Source organism: Aulostomus chinensis, chromosome 23 (genome assembly GCF_037954235.1).
Source record: "Aulostomus chinensis isolate RoL2024-O1b breed Wild chromosome 23, RoL_Achi_v1.0, whole genome shotgun sequence".
Lineage (NCBI taxonomy): Eukaryota > Metazoa > Chordata > Actinopteri > Syngnathiformes > Aulostomidae > Aulostomus > Aulostomus chinensis.
This window is the reverse complement of record NC_141342.1, coordinates 23,264,078-23,281,521: the sequence shown is the minus strand read 5'-3', so window position 1 is coordinate 23,281,521 and position 17,444 is coordinate 23,264,078. Positions and strand designations below refer to the sequence as shown.

The 17,444-nt window shown below is 43.1% G+C and overlaps 1 protein-coding gene across 3 annotated transcripts in view; it reads left to right on the top strand.

Moving 5' to 3' along the window:
• tcerg1l (transcription elongation regulator 1 like) overlaps positions 1-17,444 on the top strand; it is a 44,682-nt gene that overhangs the window by 10,230 nt on the left and 17,008 nt on the right. For 2 of the 3 annotated variants that reach the window (XM_086195195.1, XM_086195196.1), the window contains exons 2-5: positions 5,648-5,856; positions 8,908-8,997; positions 9,075-9,219; positions 12,297-12,419. In XM_086195195.1, the coding sequence (XP_086051321.1) occupies positions 5,662-5,856; positions 8,908-8,997; positions 9,075-9,219; positions 12,297-12,419 (553 nt within the window). In that variant the 5' untranslated portion in view covers positions 5,648-5,661. Of the gene's footprint in view, positions 1-5,647; positions 5,857-8,907; positions 8,998-9,074; positions 9,220-11,026; positions 11,124-12,296; positions 12,420-17,444 lie in introns of those variants that run through there. The other variant, XM_086195197.1, reaches the window with a different exon arrangement.

The window sequence follows — 17,444 nt, the reverse complement described above, 5'->3', positions numbered from 1 at the left end:
CGAAGACATAGTTGAGTACAGGATGTGTGTATACGTGTTTGGCAACAGTCCTTCGCCAGCTGTTGCAATCTTTGGCCTTTGGAAGGCAGCACACCAGTGCAACGATCCTCAGGGCCATGAAGCCAGACGATTCGTTAAAAGACATTTCTATGTGGACAATGGCCTGAAATCGGTCTCCAGTGCAACTCAGGCCATCGCATTGCTGAGGGACACTCAAGAGCTGCTCGCTGCCTCCAATTTGAGGTTGTGCAAGATTACCTCCAACTGCTCAGAAGTCAAGATGACTTTCCCTGGAGAAGACCTTGCAGTTGGATTGAAGGATCTGGACTTCAATATTGAGTTTCCACCTCTTTAGAGAAGTTTAGGAGTCAGTTGGGATATTGCGGCAGATGTGTTTACGTTTCGAGTTTCAGAAATAGTCAAACCCTATACCAGGAGAGGAGTCTTGTCGACAATAAACAGTCTCTTCGATCCCCTTGGATTTGTAGTACCAGTTAGTATCCAAGGCAGGGCTCTGCTGAGAGAACTAACCAAAGAGAACTGTGGGTGGGACGAACCACTCCCAGAGGCACAGCTCGGAATATGGCAGAAATGGAGGGACTCTTTAAAGTACCTGGAGCTCATTAAAATTCCAAGACCATACATGACCACCTCTCTTGCAGAAGCACGGCAGAGGGCGGTTTGCATTTTTTGTGATGCTTCTACACAAGCCATAGCTGTGGTGGCTTACTTGAAGACCACTAACAGTGAGGGTCAGGTGGAGGTTGCATTTTTGTTTGGGAAGGCCAGGCTTGCTCCAAAACCCAAACCAAGCATCCCAAGGCTTGAGTTGTGTGCTGCAGTCCTCGCAGTTGATGTTGCAAGAATGATCAGAGACAAGGTGGACATTCAGTTTGACAGCACATGGTTCTTCTCCGACAGCAAAGTCGTTCTTGGCTACATACACAATGAGACCAGGAGGTTCCATGTGTATGTAAGCAACAGGGTTCAGAAAATCCGACAGGAATCTCGTCCGGAACAATGGAGCTACGTACCCTCCGATCAGAATTCCAGCGGACCATGGATCAAGATCTCTCTCAGCCGCTAATTTGGCCTCCAGTACATGGCTGAGAGGACCTAGCTTTCTGCTCAGACCCGCTCAAAGCATCCTACCAAACCCGACCTCCTTTAATTTAGTGGATCCAGAGATTGATGCGGAGGTACGACCCTTGCTTACATCAGCGTCTCTGACGTCACATACTTGCTTAAACACGGAAAACCTGGCCCTCTTCTCAAGCTGGAAATCACTCACCAGGGCAGTTGCGAGACTAGTCCACATTGCTCATACCTTCACCCAGGGAGAGAGCAAGACCTGCAAGGGTTGGCACATGTGTGATGAACTTGCCATTGCAGAATTTGACAAAGCTAAGCAGGCCATCCTAAAGGCTGTCCAGCATGACGCATTTCCAGAGGAGCTGAAGCTAATCAAGAATAATAAAGACCTCCCCAGAGGCAGCCCTCTTGTGAAGCTTTTCCCCTATCTTGACAAGACCAACCAGTTAAGTGTTGGGGGAAGGCTCACACAATCAGACCTTCAAAGTGAAGAGAAGAACCCGGTCATCATGCCTCGGCGACACGTGACCAATCTGATGATATGGCATCACCACATAAAGGTTCAACACCAGGGGCGTCATTTCACCGAAGGTGCCTTAAGGTCAGCAGGAATTTGGATCATTGGTGGAAAACGACCAATAAGCAGCCTTATTCATTCCTGTGTGATTTGTCGCAGGCTTAGGGGAGTAACACTGACCCAGAAGATGGCAGATTTGCCCCCAGATCGCTTGAGCAGCGAACCACCCTTCTCATATGTGGGTGTAGATGTGTTTGGGCCATGGTCAATGACCTCGCGTAGGACAAGAGGAGGACTTACGAGCAGCAAACTGTGGGCAATGCTGTTCACCTGCCTCAGCACAAGAGCTGTCCATTTGGAGGTGCTGGAGTCTATAGACGCTTCCTGTTGCATTAATGCTCTGCGTAGATTCTTTTGTTAGGGGTCCCGCAAAGCAATTCAGATCTGACTGTGGCACTAATTTTGTTGCCGCCTCCAAGGAGCTTGGACTCAGTTCAAAGACTGCCACTGAGCCAAGCATGAAAGCTTTCCTTCGAGACAGTGGCTGCACCTGGGTGTTCAATGCGCCCCATTGTTCTCACATGGGAGGGAGTTGGGAACGGATGATTGGAATTGCACGCAGGATCCTGGACTCTATGTTGTCTGGCATCGGACCTCAACGCCTCACGCATGAGGTTCTCACGACATTCATGTGTGAAGTAGCAGCTATCATGAATGCACGCCCACTGCTTCCAGTTTCAAGTGACCCAGACTCCCCAATCATTCTCACACCAGCTTGGGGTGTCACCTACTCCGGAGGGGAATTTTGAAGAAAAGGATCTCTACAAACGACAGTGGAGACGAGTACAGCACCTCGCCAATTCCTTTTGGCATCGTTGGAGGAAGGAATACCTGTCCACACTGCAAGGCCGTCGAAAATGGTGTTCGACATGACCAAATCTTCAGGACGGTGATGTCGTCCTTTTGAAGGATTCACAAGCACACAGGAACCATTGGCCCATGGGGGTTGTGGTAAAGACTTACCCCAGCAGTGACGGAAGGATCAGGAAGGCAGATGTCAAAGTTGTCAAGGATGGCGTTTGCAAATCTTACCTGCTACCAATTACAGATATGGTTCTTCTTCTGTCTGGTACTAAATAAGTTTGAATTATGACATCTACTGATATCAGGCAGGGAGTGTTCTGGCTCTTGCAGTGTTTCAGAGCCTTTTGGTTTCTTGAGGAGCTGATTTTGTCAATTTCCGACGTCTTTGGTTGTTTGAGCATGCTTTTGATTTGAAGGGTCAGACAGGAAGTGGGGGGGGGGGACGACTGACCGGAAGTGAAAAGTCCGCCACATTTTGTTATTTTCCCGACATTTATTGCATCATTATTACAGATTTGAGGCCTTTGACATCGTCTATGAACACAGCTCGTAAGTTTATTCATTTATGCAGTGACGTGTGGGGAATGTTATATATTTAAAACAAAACAAAAAAAACATATTTTTACGGCACTAGTTTAGCATGCTAACACCTAGGCAAATACCTAGTCAGCATCTGTGGTTGACTTGGCTAGGCTTATTGGCTCTCATTTGTTTCTTGGTTAATTCTACCTGTATATTTTGTGTTTGTTCCTCTTATAATGATGGTAAATGCAAGTCTAATAATTGTGATTTATCTTTTGTTACAGTTTTTACTGTGTCCTTCTGTGGGCCTGTGAATAAAATCCTAGCATGACGTTCACGTGTCTACAGCTCTGGATGTGTTCGCTATATGCATAGCTGCGCTGGGGAAGCAGTGAGGGCAGAATACCCAATTATGGTGCACATGCTCACCAGAGCACCGGGCCCAGACCATCCAGAGAGTGACAGCAGTTTGCTCTGTTAGCTCTTGCTATAAGCGGAACAGGCCGCCTTTTACTATTCCAGTCGTCTGTCAGATTATTCCCTGGCTGAGGATCCACTGCAGAATTTCCTGGCATCAATGCTGTCATTCCCTGGAGCTCATGGCAGCACACTGGCCCGAAAATGAGAGGCAATCATTGTTTGGTACCTTCCTCAAAAGTGCATCATAGTACTGATTACTTGTAACTTTTTCAAAGTGATACAATTATTTTGCTTATTACTCCCCACAAAAGTAATATGTGACTATGTTTATTATACTATTCCTCCATTTAAACCCTAAAGTGGGCAATATGTTATTTCTCTTCAAAATTTAGCCATAGGCACCGTGGGAATGTAAATATAATGGCTGTTGACTGCAGCACATCTCAAACTAACAGTTGGTTTTTTTTACAGCCTTGGAATCCATATAAGTTAAAGGTCAATGCAAAGAACAACTGGCTCAAAATAAAGACTAGACTCAAGCATTGAAACAATGTGCGTGGGTGTCCATCAGCAGCGTAGGGCTACACACATTGTCCGTGTGTCATGATCCTTGTCTTGAGTTCCCATTTTTGTTTGTAGTTAATGTCCTGTCTTCCTGGGCTCCTTTCCGTGATTACCTCATGTCTCACCTGTGATTACTGCACCACCTGTGTCTTGTTTCCCTTTGTATTTAACCTCTGCGGCATTTTTGTACCTCCTGGACACAATTTACATACATTTAGATTTAGATTTATAATTTTTGCTCCAGATAAGCTTCAGCTCGGGGACATATTTCCAGCCATTACCCCTGAGTTTCCTTCCCGAACTCCATTTTTCTTGATAATGTTGTATTGTAGCTGTAGCTGACTGGTTGAGTCATGTGACCACCACCACCACCACCATGTGGCATCACCTTCTGATATGTGGCCACGACTACAAAATGAAACAGTAGACGCAAATAAACAAACCGTTATAATCCATTTTATTTTGGTGGAACAGTAAAAATATTACTGGAGGGTTTTTTTTTTGTTTTTTTTTTGATAATCAGTCACACTGCTAAAGTAATATTACAGTATTGCTATTACAATAACTCTCTATGACCCAACACTGGAAATAACTTATGTTTACTTTGTGAATTACAAAGATGGAGTTTCACATGAGATGCCATTTCAAACTAGTTTGCCAACAGCTGAGTGATAGTGATAATTTGCAATGTACTATCTATTAGGCAAGGCAAGGCAATTTTCTTTGTAGAGCCCGTTTTTAGAAACAGTTTGTCTCAAAGGACTTTACATGGCATCATAACAACATCCTCTGCCCTCAGACCCTCACATCAACTGAGGAAAAACTCCATAGAAAACCATTTATTATTATGTATCGATTTTACAGTAATTAGTTATTGATGTAGCATTTCTGTGGTTGTTCCATAGTTTTTGCACTAATGATGCAGGAGTGAAAGATTGACTGTTGGAGACGATCGGGGGCAAAAAAATCTGAATTTGCTGTCAGACAAACAATAATGTTTTTGTTTTCTCTTTCTTGTTTAAATAATTAGGCAGTAAGAGTCACTCATCCTCACACCACATCCTTCAGTTCAAACCAAACTGTTACGGTTGATGCTTGTAGTTGTTTGTTAAATGTTGTGCTTGTAGCAGTTTTCTGCCTAACCCTAACCCTTAACCCTAGCTGATCTTGAGTCAGGTGATGAAGTGGCACCAACTTGGTTTAGTTAATTAAGCTGATGAATCATCTTGACTCCCTGTTAAAGGCAGTATTTTTTAAATCCTTTTTTTATTCTTCTAAAACATCTGCAAGTTTTTTCTTGTTTTACCGACTTTGATCTTTCATTAACTCTTAGGCTCCTTTAACCATCATAGTTTCTAAATTTAATTTTAGAAATATGACTTATAGTTTTAAATCTTAAAATATTTTCAGGCCTCATATCAGGAAGCAACATTGGACACTTTTAAATGGACAGAATGAAAACCCTAAAGAGCGCAGTGGGGAAACTCTCGGGTGAACATGGTTACATTATAACAGACAAGGTAACCCTGAAAAGAAGTCAAAATGGTATCATTGGGTTGTACTTGCTCATTTGTCTAGCGAGAGGATGATGTTGCGACTGGGTAAGCAATTAGCTTTCACTTCTTTGCAATATAAGTTTGGCTCAATTCAACTGGGTCTAATTCTCAGGTTATGTCATCATCATGATGTTGCCGGTCTCAAGGGTTAAAGGTCACCAGTCTTTTGGCATGGTGACAAACACCACCACACCCTGGCTGACTGTCAACAATGACCCTGTTCCCCACTGGCAGTGGTTGGTCAGCTGGCACCAGACCACACCCCTTCCCTTCCTCTATCCTCATACTATTTGGACACCTGAGCACACACACCTGATACAGGTAAGTCAATTTTATGTATGTAGTGCCATATCACAATAAAAGTTCTCTCCTGACACTTTACAGGTAGAGCAGGTCTAGTACGTCACTCCTTCAATGAATTTCACCCAAAACAATTCTCCATCAGCAAGCACATCCTGCAACAGGGGTGACCAAAACCTTCCTTTTAACAGGCAGGAAGGTGGAGCAGATCCAGGCTCACTGGGGACGGCCTCCTGCTTTGACTGGTTGGGGGGAAAGAGAGCAGGAGAGCAGGACAGAGACAAAGACAGATAATGGAGGACAACAGACATACAGAAGGAAAGAGAGGGACAGAGTTAAAGAGAGAGAAAGAAATGAGACTGATGGACAGACAGGGACGTGAGCAGGTGGAGCTACGGGTGGCAGCTTGAGCCTCTTCAGGTCTGCAGCTTCCTCCAGCAGCACCAGGATCTGGGATGAGGGGAGAAGAAGAGGAGTTAGTAACACGTATGAGGACAGGAGGAGGAGAGAGAAGCCCAGTGCATCATGGGAGATCCCTGGCAGTCTGAGCCGAGAGCAGCAGATCTAAGGGCCAGCCAGAGCAGTCCTGACTATAAGCCTGATCAACAAGGAAGGTTAGAGTTAGGGTTAGGTAAGTCTGCTCTTAAAGGTAGAGAGGGTGTCTGCATCCTGAGCCGAATCTGGGAGACGGTTCTACAGGAGGCGTGCCTGATAGCTGAAGGCTCTGGCTCCATTCTACTGTTAGAACTCTAGGAACCAGCAGTAACCCTGCATCCTGGGAGTGAGAGGTTCTACCTGGATCATAGGGGACTAGGAGCTCTGTCAGGGATGAAGGAGCCTGATTGTTGAGGACTTTGATGGTAGAAGAATTTTAAATTCTATTCTGAATCTGACAGGGAGCCATGCAGAGAAGCAGTCCAGGAGAGACCTGGTTTCTGCTACCAGTTCTAGTCAACACGTGGACAGCAGCGTTCTGGACCAGCTGGAGAGTCTTTAGGGACTTATTAGTCCAGCCTGGTAGGAGGGAGGTGCAGTAATCCAGCCTGGAAGTGACAAAAGCATGGACTAGTTTTTCTGCATCTTCCTGAGCCAGGATGTGTCTGATCTTAGCGATGTTACGTAGATGGAAGAAGGCGTCCTGGAGATTTGTTGAATGTGGGAGTGAAAGGATCCTGGTCAAAGAGAACTCCGAGGTTCCTTACAGTAGCCCCCTAACCCTAACCCCAACGCGGGGTACCTGTCTCATCAGATCAGGTGTTCCTAAGATGTTTTAAGCCCGGCACAATAACTTCAGTTTTATCAGAGTTTAATAAAGGAAATGATGGTCCTCCATGTTTCCTGTCCTTCAGACAGGCCTCCAGTTCAGTCAGCTGGTTTGTTCCATGTGGATTATTGATGAGGTCAGCTGAGTGTCGTCTGCATAGCAGTGAACACTAATGGAGTGTTTCCTGATCATGTGACCTAGAGGAAGCAGTTACAGGTTGAAGAGGACTGGTCCAAGCACAGACCCTTGTGGAACACCAGAACTGACTGCAGTGGTCTCAGAGGAACCATCATTAACTAGTACCAACTGAGATGACCTAGTAAATATGACCTGAACCAGTTTATTGTGGTTCCTTTAATACCAGTGACAGGTTCCAGTCTCTGTAGAAGGATATGGTGGTCAATGGTACCAAAGCTGCACTGAGATCTAATCAGACCAGCACAGAGACCAGTCCCTCATCTGGTACCAGTAGGAGGTCACTGGTACCTTTGACTAGTTCTGTTTCTGTGCTAGGATGAACCTGGAACCTGACTGAATCCTCCAATCAGCTGTTGCTGTGGAGAAGTCACAGAGCTGTTTAGCAGCTGCTTTCTCCAGAACCTTGGAGAGAAAAGGAAGATGTGATGTTGGTCTGTAGTTGGTAGAACTTCTGGATCCAGGCTTGTTTTTTGAGGAGGGTTTAATTCCTGCTACTTTAAAGGACTGAGGGACGGAACCAGATACCAGCGCCACATTGATCATATCTAAGAGGGAGGGGCTAACGAGGGGAGAGAGTCTTGGAGCAGCTGAGTCGGGATGGGGTCTAGGAGACAGGTGGAGGCTTAGAGGAGGACATTATTGAACTGAGCTCATGAAGGCTGATGGGAGAAAAACTATCCAAGTGTGTGTCTGGTCCTCCAGTCTCCTCGAAGGGTTCTGGGTTCTAGGTGCCATGTTGTAAAAAAATAAAATAAAATAAACGTGAGAAAACTCAACTAAACTAAGTAAATGTAACTAAAACTGCAGTAAATGCTATGTCCATTCAGAAAAAAACATTTTTAAACATTAACCAGACAAAATTTTATTACTTTTTCCAAAAAGCTACTTTACATAAAAGTCTAGCACCGAAGCAATAAATATGTTGGCTGTGGTGTTCAAAAATGTTCTGCGGTTAGATTTCTTGTCTCTTGTGTGTGTCTGTTGCACTGCTTGTCAAATGAAGCAGTTTATTCATGATATGTGTCGTCCAAGTCAGTCTGCAGTGTGGAGATGGAATCAAATTGTAATGTTATATATTTGTCTGTTAATTTTCATGCTACTGCATTCAGTGTTTTATCTTCTCCCTTCTTTCTTTTACGTGATTGTCTCTCTCTCTCTATACATCTATCTAAACAACTATATATATACATAGATGTATAGATATATATATATAAGATATATCTATAGATATATCTCTATATAGATAAAGCTATCGATACATCTATAGATATATCTAGATATAGATGTTTATATAAAGATACATCTATCTTTTTCTATATCCATCTATCTATCTATCTGTCTATATCTTTTTCTTTATCTATTAATCAATATCTATATATCTTCATATCTATCTATACATATTTATACATCTATCTATATCTATATAATCTATCTATATAATCTATCTCTACACACAGCCCTCCATCACTCTCCTTGGTGAAATAGCCCTCACCTAGCCTGGAGGTTTGTTTGCGGACAGAGAGAGAGAGAAACCTTCATGCACAGTTTTAGGGGTTAAGTCCACTCACACCTTTTTGTTCTGCACAAAGTAACTTTTTTCATTGTTTCAGTGGGGACGCCCAACTGTGGAGTTCGTCCCTCTCCTCCCTTTGTTCTACCATTCTTCATCACCTCATCCTCGTCCTCATGCTTTCCCCAAGGTATACACACATACACACATACACACACACACACACACGCATTAGCCAAATATGCTAATATGCAAATCTGGTTCCAGTTGGCTGAATGCTGGGTTTCACCTGAGGAGGTGGGCATGTTCCAGAGGCAAGAAAAAAACATCTTACTGCCTAATCAGATTATCCAGAGGCCAGTTTGTCTTGCCCCCAGAACCTGTTTGCAGCATGGTCCTTCCCAACATTCAGGTGAGAACTTGCCATTTGATTGGCTCCTGTATTCCATCCATTTATGAAACATCCCTTTTATGATGAACACAGATTAACCAGCTGTTAGCAAATTATTCATGTTGTGCTACATCAGGTGGGTGGGGCTTTTGCATTTGTCATTTAAGGTTCATTTGCAGTCTCATGACAACAATGACAGCATTCGTCAAATAAGCCAATGTTAATGTAATATGGTGTTATTAACCCCAACCCCCTAACCCAGATCAACAACTTGTGTGTGCATAAGTGTTTCGTGTAGGAGGGGGGAGGAAAGTAGACCTAAGGCATAGACAATTAGGATGGTGCACAAAAGGTTTTATTGAAGACGGGGAAACTTGTGATTGGAGACTGACGACTTGACTTGTGACTGAAGACAGACAACTTGATTGGAGACTGACTGGAGACTCACGAAATAGGGTTAGTGACATCTTGTACAAAGACACGCAGCACACGACAAAGTAAACCCAATGGACCCAGAAAGTACAGGGGAAAACACAGGAGTAAAGTACATGAGTGAAAACAAGACACAGGTGGTGCAATCACCCAGGTGAGACGCATAAGGTAATCACAGGACGGAGGTCAGGAAGACAGGACATGACTACAAAATAAAACAGGAGACAGGGATCGTGACACATAAGTACTAAACATACACCACATTCAATAATTCAGGTGATAAATATTGCTGTTGATAATGCCACACATGGAAGCATATAACATCACTGACTTGCATAGTCTTGTATGAAAGATTCTGCAATTGCTGTCATTGGTGAAAATGCTCTGCGCTGCGGCGTCTGAGCAGCAGCAAGTGATTTGAGTGTGACTGCCTCATGCACACGAACACCCCCTTTGCTCCTGCTTATAGTTTAAAACCTTTTTTTTTGTATAACAGTGTACAATAAAAGAGCTGCCTCGCTCATCATACACTTATCAGAAAATGAAAGTCATGGCACATTTTTATTAGACCACTTCCATTGAAAACAGCCTCCAAAATGAGACTCGGACCAAAATTTTATGATGAGTTTTGGAGTAACAAATCTTTCCACATCACCATCCAGTCAGGTATTTAGCAACAATGGAGGTTGGGTTTCAGTGTCTCACTTTTCTGGCCACACAGAAACATAAATACAGGTTGGTTCATTTATTTGTGAAAGGCAGCCCATCTGTAACTGTCACTCAGCTGGCATTGAACCTGTGACTCCTGGAGAAAAAAAAGTATTTTGGGGATGTTACATTTGTGTCTGCAATGTTGCCATGACAGCTGTGCTCATTTTGAGGAACTGATTGGGTTTGTGGCTTTCAGCCTTAAATCATACTTTAGAGATTGTCAATATGTATTTCTTTGGATGACACACATGACACACTCACATAAAGGTGCAGTTACAAGCAGTCTGACAGTGATTGGTCCAATTCGAATCAACCAGTGGAGCATTATGGGAAGTGATTGTCAGCTGCAGTAGGGTTCCTTGCAGATGTGCCCCCGTCTTTGAACATGAGCCGACATACAACAGCTAACTAGTTATGGGAGTCAGGCGGCGGAGCTCAGCTGGACACAATAAGATTTATTACCTTTTGTACAATTGTAGCAAATGGCAGGAGTGAATATGTAACCTAACCCGATACAACTCTCTGGCCACTGACCTACAACTTCCCACAACCACGACTACACCTCCATGAAGATCATGAACAGAATTGGTGACAAGGTACAGCTTTGTCAGACACTAACCCCCAACAAGAATGAGTTTGACTCACCACAAGGAACTCGAATACAACTCCTGCTTTTGATGTGCAGAGATTGGACGTCCCTGAATATCATCCCCCCTTACTTCTGCAGCATCTCCTGCAGTGTCCCTCGACGATTTGGGTCAGAAGCCTTCTCAACAAAACAGGTATAGACCAGATGGGCAAACTTCCAGAACCTTGTCCTAACTCCACAACTCTTGAAGGTTAGGGTTACCCAAACCTGGGGTCATTGGGTGATCGAATTTTTTCCCGAGCAGATGCACTGGAAGACTCTGACCTACGGGCAGGAACCAGTACAGCTTCATGACAGGATGTCTGCGGACTTGAAGAATCAATCACAGATGTCAGACCCACTGACACACTTTCATTAAACACGTTCTTTCATCAATAACAAGCAGTTCAAGCTACTTTGCTCTGCTTCAATCCTTCATCGAAACACTTCCATAACAATTTCTACTGTTGGCAGTCTTGTGCCACCAGGGTAAATCTGGACAACAGATTACATTCACATTTGAACAGTGTTTATCATCATGAGCAGAGCATCCCAGCGCGTTAGCCCGCTCAGTCTCTAAACAGATGTTATATTGTCGCTGTGATGATGCTGGCTGTCAGCAGATTTAGGTCAGTCTTTTCCTAAAAGGAGCACAAATGTTTGGAGGCGGGCGGATCTGACACGCATCCATAAAGACACACACACACACACACACAGATCTGCTAAAGGAAATTTCAGACAAGTGAAAAGTCAGAAGTCTGCCAACCTCTGACTTTTCATCCTTCATTCTCATACCTCCCAGCATGACTTTTCTGATTCATCTTGGAACATTATCAGAAGAACTTTGAGGACAGACCACAAGCAGCTGCAGAGTTGGTTACAGTCCCACCATAATGTTGCCATTCATGTTCCTGTGCTTGATGTGATGATTGGATAAATCATGGGGACCATCCAGGTTGATTTACATTATGATTCTCTTCAATTCTTCAGTGATTTCATACACAGTCAGCTGTCCCAGGCTGGCTGACAGACATCCAAGCGGGATTTGTAATCGTATTGCTAATGTTAGTGCTGAAAGTAATCTGCAGTCCAGTGTTTTGTTGTATACCAGGAAATCTTTTGCTAACAAAGTCAAAAAATTCTTTCGACTGACAGTGTTCATAGTGTCAATGCCAAAATGTAAACTCTGTCCTGAGTTTGGTGCTACAGTAAAGGATGAGTGGTTTCATGTAATTATTGATTTCAAGAGAGAAAAGAAATGATCCATTATAATGTGAGCAAATGTTGTTTCACCATGAACGGTGACACAATGTCTTTGTGTGGACAGGTCACATGACAAGAGAAACTAAGAAGACCAGAGAGGTGGAATCTGAGGAAACCTCCAACCCTCCACAGCAACGATGCTCAGTGTGCCCTTTCCAGCCGCTCAGCCTCAGCACTCCACCCTCAGGTGAGTGTATCAGTCAGCTGTAGCATCAGTCCAGTGTTCAGGTGAGTTACAGAGCCCAAAGTCCAAAGAAAGATGGCTGCCAGGAAGGTAAGTTCATCAACGATATGAAGAGGTGAGGATTTATAACATTTGCTGTTTACAACACAGCTTCTGTTTATTCTGTGAAAACCTAAAAGTTCCGGTCAATCAACGGTAACAGGGATGACAATGAACAAGGCGTGTTTCTGGATCAATAACAGGCGTTTGCAGAGACAATGTCAATGTTAATTTTATTCAGACTTAAAACTGTAAGTGTATGTGTTTTATAATTACATCGATGGAGGAGATGAACGCATGTCCAAAAAGGTTCTTCACTTGATGTTTACCTATTCTCAAGATTTAACCTCCCTGGCACCTCTGACTTCCTCTTCTCTTGAATAACTGCATGCAGCCGTCATATTACTGAGGTGTAGCTGTCATATTATGGTCATGTAACCATCATATTACTGTTGTGTAGACGTCATGTAGCCCTCCCATAAACATTACATACCTGTCAAACAGGCTTCATGTAGCCTCCCTGTCGCTGATGTTACTTGACTGCCTGGCCACCTCAGGCTTCAGCTTAATTCTGTTCCGATGCTCTTCAGTATGTGCATGATTTTTTCAGTGTGCATTCCTACAGCAGAAGCAACTGCTTTGGTTTTCCGCAGCACCGAAACCAATCAGCAGCTCAGGGTGTTGTGACTGAAAATAGACTTACAGCTACATGACAGAGAGAAAGAAAGCCTTCAGCAAAGAGGAGAGAAACCAGCAGGGAGGTCTCGCTCTTTCACAAATCCATAGCTCCATTGATGCTTTGATGAGTAATTGGCTCATTTTCTGTTGTTGTTGTGACTCTACCATCAGAACCTTGTCTGCTTCAACACCCAACCAAGGTGATGTATTCTCTTTAGGGTTGTGTTTTTCTTTTGAGCTGGTTAACAAAGTGATCTTGGCCTGTTGGTCAGTACTTAGATTACGCAGCATGTACATTACTGCTGCCTGTTCTGCTGCTTTCTGAATATGAAGAATCATTCATTCCTACTTTTAAAATGCAGAGGATCTTGTTACTGTGCTGTGATTCTGCTCTCTCATCAGCGATTGATGAGGAAATTAGTTCTTAAAGGAGCAGCCTTTCGGAGTTCATTGTCAAATATTACTGTTATTGATAAGTGATCATGTAAATGATACCAAGGATCCACAGCAATTAATCACCTCATAAGCAGCAGCAGCACTGTCAATCAAGCGGGATGGACTTTGGTGTTTGTGAATGCCTCAGGGAGCATGAGCCTGTCTACAAAGCCATCATCCTGGTTGCGTCCAGTTCTTGTCACTGTCATGGTTTCTACGGAGGCCGATGAGTGAAACCATCCTCAGCAGATGGATGGTGTTTGTGTTCCTAGTGTCCTCATGTTCCCTGATGATCAGACTATCTGCTCATTGTAAACTTCCTTCTGCAGGTGAAACTTGTGTGTGACACACAAACTACAACAAACAAAGTAGAATGGGTGAATAGCTGCTGATGTGAAAAAATCACCTCCTTTTCATCTTGATTGTCATCTTCTCTCGCAGGATGTGCTGCTGATTGAGAATTGTTGGGTGTAAATTCATTGAAGGAGGGAGGTTCTAGACTTGCTCTACCTGTAAAGTGTCATGAGAGAACTTTTGTTGTGATTAGGCGCTGTAGAAATAAAATCGACTTGACTTCTCTCTTGCCGATTAATAAAAGAAGATGAATAAATCACCAGAAAGGTAATTCTGCTGTAGTTTCACAATGTTAAATCACAAGTGCTCATATTCAGATCTGAATGAACCAAATAAGCATGAGAGAAACTGCGCTTGATGATCTGAGGATCACAGATTGTTGATAGATTATTGGAAGCAGAAACCTTGGTCACTTGGCGAACACTGATCTGCTCTTGTCCTGTCATGTCTGAGTGTGTGTAGAAGAAACACAACACTGCCTGCATGATTGACAGCTGCTTGCTGTACCACCAAGGACCATTCCTGTGTTTTTTTATTCATTCTCCTGAAATCAACTAAGCTGTGCCCAAACACCTCATTTGTTGGATCAGGTGTTGCTTTTGCTTGTTTGGAATGAAAACCTGCTGCCACATGGCGCTTTACTGGATCAGTTTGACACCCCTGACCTAGACCCTTCCTCCTCATCTTCATCAATTACCCTCACAAGCTGTTTTAAGATAAAATTAACAATCACACACGCACAAGTAATGCACAGACATACACCAAGTTCAGTGTAGTAAAAATTTAAAAGGTGATATTTGAAGTACAAGTTTAAGGCAGGAAATTTTTCTTCTTGATTCACGCTTTTCCTCAGTACCCTATTGCTACCATGGCCTTAACCGTGGCTGTTACCATGGAAACTATAACATTGTGACCACAGAAAAGTCAAGGAGGACACAGGACACTAAATAATAGCTTTCTTGGCTTTTTACTGGCACATGGTATGCAGACCGAGAGAAAAGCTTGACATGAACTTCCTGTATGTGTGTGTGTATATATATATATATATATATATATATATATATATATATATATATACACACACACACTTCCTGGCAGGTAACTTACACCTGGAGCCTACAGCTCCCTTTAGATAACAAGACATCTCTCAGGATACTACAGAAACATACCTCACTCTTACCATGACAACATGATCTGTTGTTGCCAGGGCAATGTGAGCCATCTTTAGAACTAAAAAGTATCAGGATTACTCTCAAATCATACCACTAACCTGAAAATCCTGCATCCTAGTACAGGCTCCTTCCTCAATCTGTGTTCAGAAGTCAACAGAACATGGCGAAGGACCAACTGTAGAACAAATGAGAACTAGTCTGGAACATATGAAGAACAGTAGATCAACTCTTATGGACTGAAGTACTGTAACTCCAAACACCAAGTAACCCTAACCCTTGGCTACAACTTGAGAACATTAGAATTACTTGAGTGCAGTACAAGAATGACCCAAGAACAAATCTTAAACACCACCAATCACTACAAAATAATTCATTTAGAGAACATCAACAGAATTCCAGGACAGCTGGAAAACCACTTGGGCTGTGTACTGGAAAGAATCTGGTCATACAATATGTATACTAGTACAGGGCCTATGACACAATATATTGTCAAAACAAAACAAAATTGTAAGCAAGGCAATATACTGTATTGCAGGTTTTGCTTTTAAGAAAACCGTCACTGTTTAAAGAACACACCACAATATGCATGAAATCTGAATAAAATGTGCAATTACTTTATACCAAAGACACAGAATAGGTTAAAGGTGTTTTAATGGTGCTATTATTGGCTTGGGGTGGAGCAGTGAAGCCTGTGAGTGCGGTGGCTATGAGATCCCATAAGTCCCAGTGAAGGGTGCGAGGTGGCAGTGAGGTGAGGCAGGGCAGTGAAACATAGGGAGCATCAGAAGCGGATCCAGCTGCCGTGGGCAGGGTACGGGCAGAAGAGGAGGATTTCCTAGACACAGGAGAAACAAGGTAGGTCACAATGGTAAACACACTAGGAACGTTACCATAAACGCAGAGAACTTGAGAGCCTGAAACCCGTTGTACCACATGGGAAACTGGACGATCTGACGAAGAGTGACTGTGGAGACAGGTTTGACAGAGGTTGATGACTGATGGACAACAGGTGCGCAACCTACACACTTGCTGGCTCACTGGATCAGCCCCTAGGGGAGAGAGACACACACAGACATGGGGGAGGAGAAACACACTGGGAAGACAGACTCATGACATGGCAGCACCAGGTTGGACTGACATGTTTACATCACCACATCATCGCAAAATGTACCGCTAGTTTGGATGTCCACTCACACCCCGAAAAACACCTTCATGCTGTTCTTGATGTGACACCAGTAAACAGCATGACATCACACATGATCCATTTATGTTATATGCAGACCACACCCACTCTTTCAGGCTTGGTTATAGATATGGTTTCATTTCATTGTTGGTGCTGATGGTGACTGTTCTGGATTGCCATGGAAACCCTGCATCTAATGTGTTGCCTAAGATTGGCTTGTGAGGTTCATGTTCAGTTGAAACATTTTACAATCCATTTGACGTATTTGAAGGGATGAGAGGAGGTGAAGGACTAAACAGGAAGAGAAGATGGAGCAGAGAGGATAGGGGTGAAAAGTTATGAAAGAAGGAAAATAGAGACCTGGGATTAGAGGGGAAGGAAGATGAAGGGAGAAAGTCAGAAAATTAGATCGAGACACTTCAAAGGAATAAGGAAGCTACCTACTTTGTGTGTGTGTGTGTGTGTGTGTGTGTGTGTGTGTGTATTAGAGAGAGAGAGTGAGAGATTTTACAAACACAAGCACAGTTGATCTATTGGATGAAAATGAATTCCACTTTATATTCACACTGAGCAACTAGAGGTGCAGCTAAAGCTGAACAATTTTCACACAATTTGATTACCATTATTTGTGTATGACAAGATGAACTAGCTGGTGTCCTTGTAAGTGATAAGACAGGAGACAGGAAAATTAAAAATTTTAACTATGGACTTGACAGACACCTTAGAGATTTGATTGTAGTTTAAAGGAGGTAGCACCTTGGGAAGAATGGAATGTTCAAAACATTACATATTCTGTTGAAACTTTTTTTTCAGAGAGGCTTGTGATATATTCTCATGTCTCAAACCCTGCCTTAATATCCAGATTCCTAACAATTCAGGGGATTCCTCTGTCTTCTGAAACATGCACTATGAACAGCATGGTGTGGTCGCTACCTAGTGGATTTTTCCATGCATAACAGAAATCATTAATAGGAGTCAATGAGCTAAGTATTGATTCAGAATTTATCAGCATAAATGTGACGATAAGTAGAGTGTCAGGAAATTATTTCAGTAAGATAAAGACTGTAGTTTTGCTGTTAGTTCATACCACAAAATTTCCCAACACACAAGATCAAATTGTCAGAGACAGAGATCTCAATTAAAGTTTTACTTGCAGCAAGGAGTCCA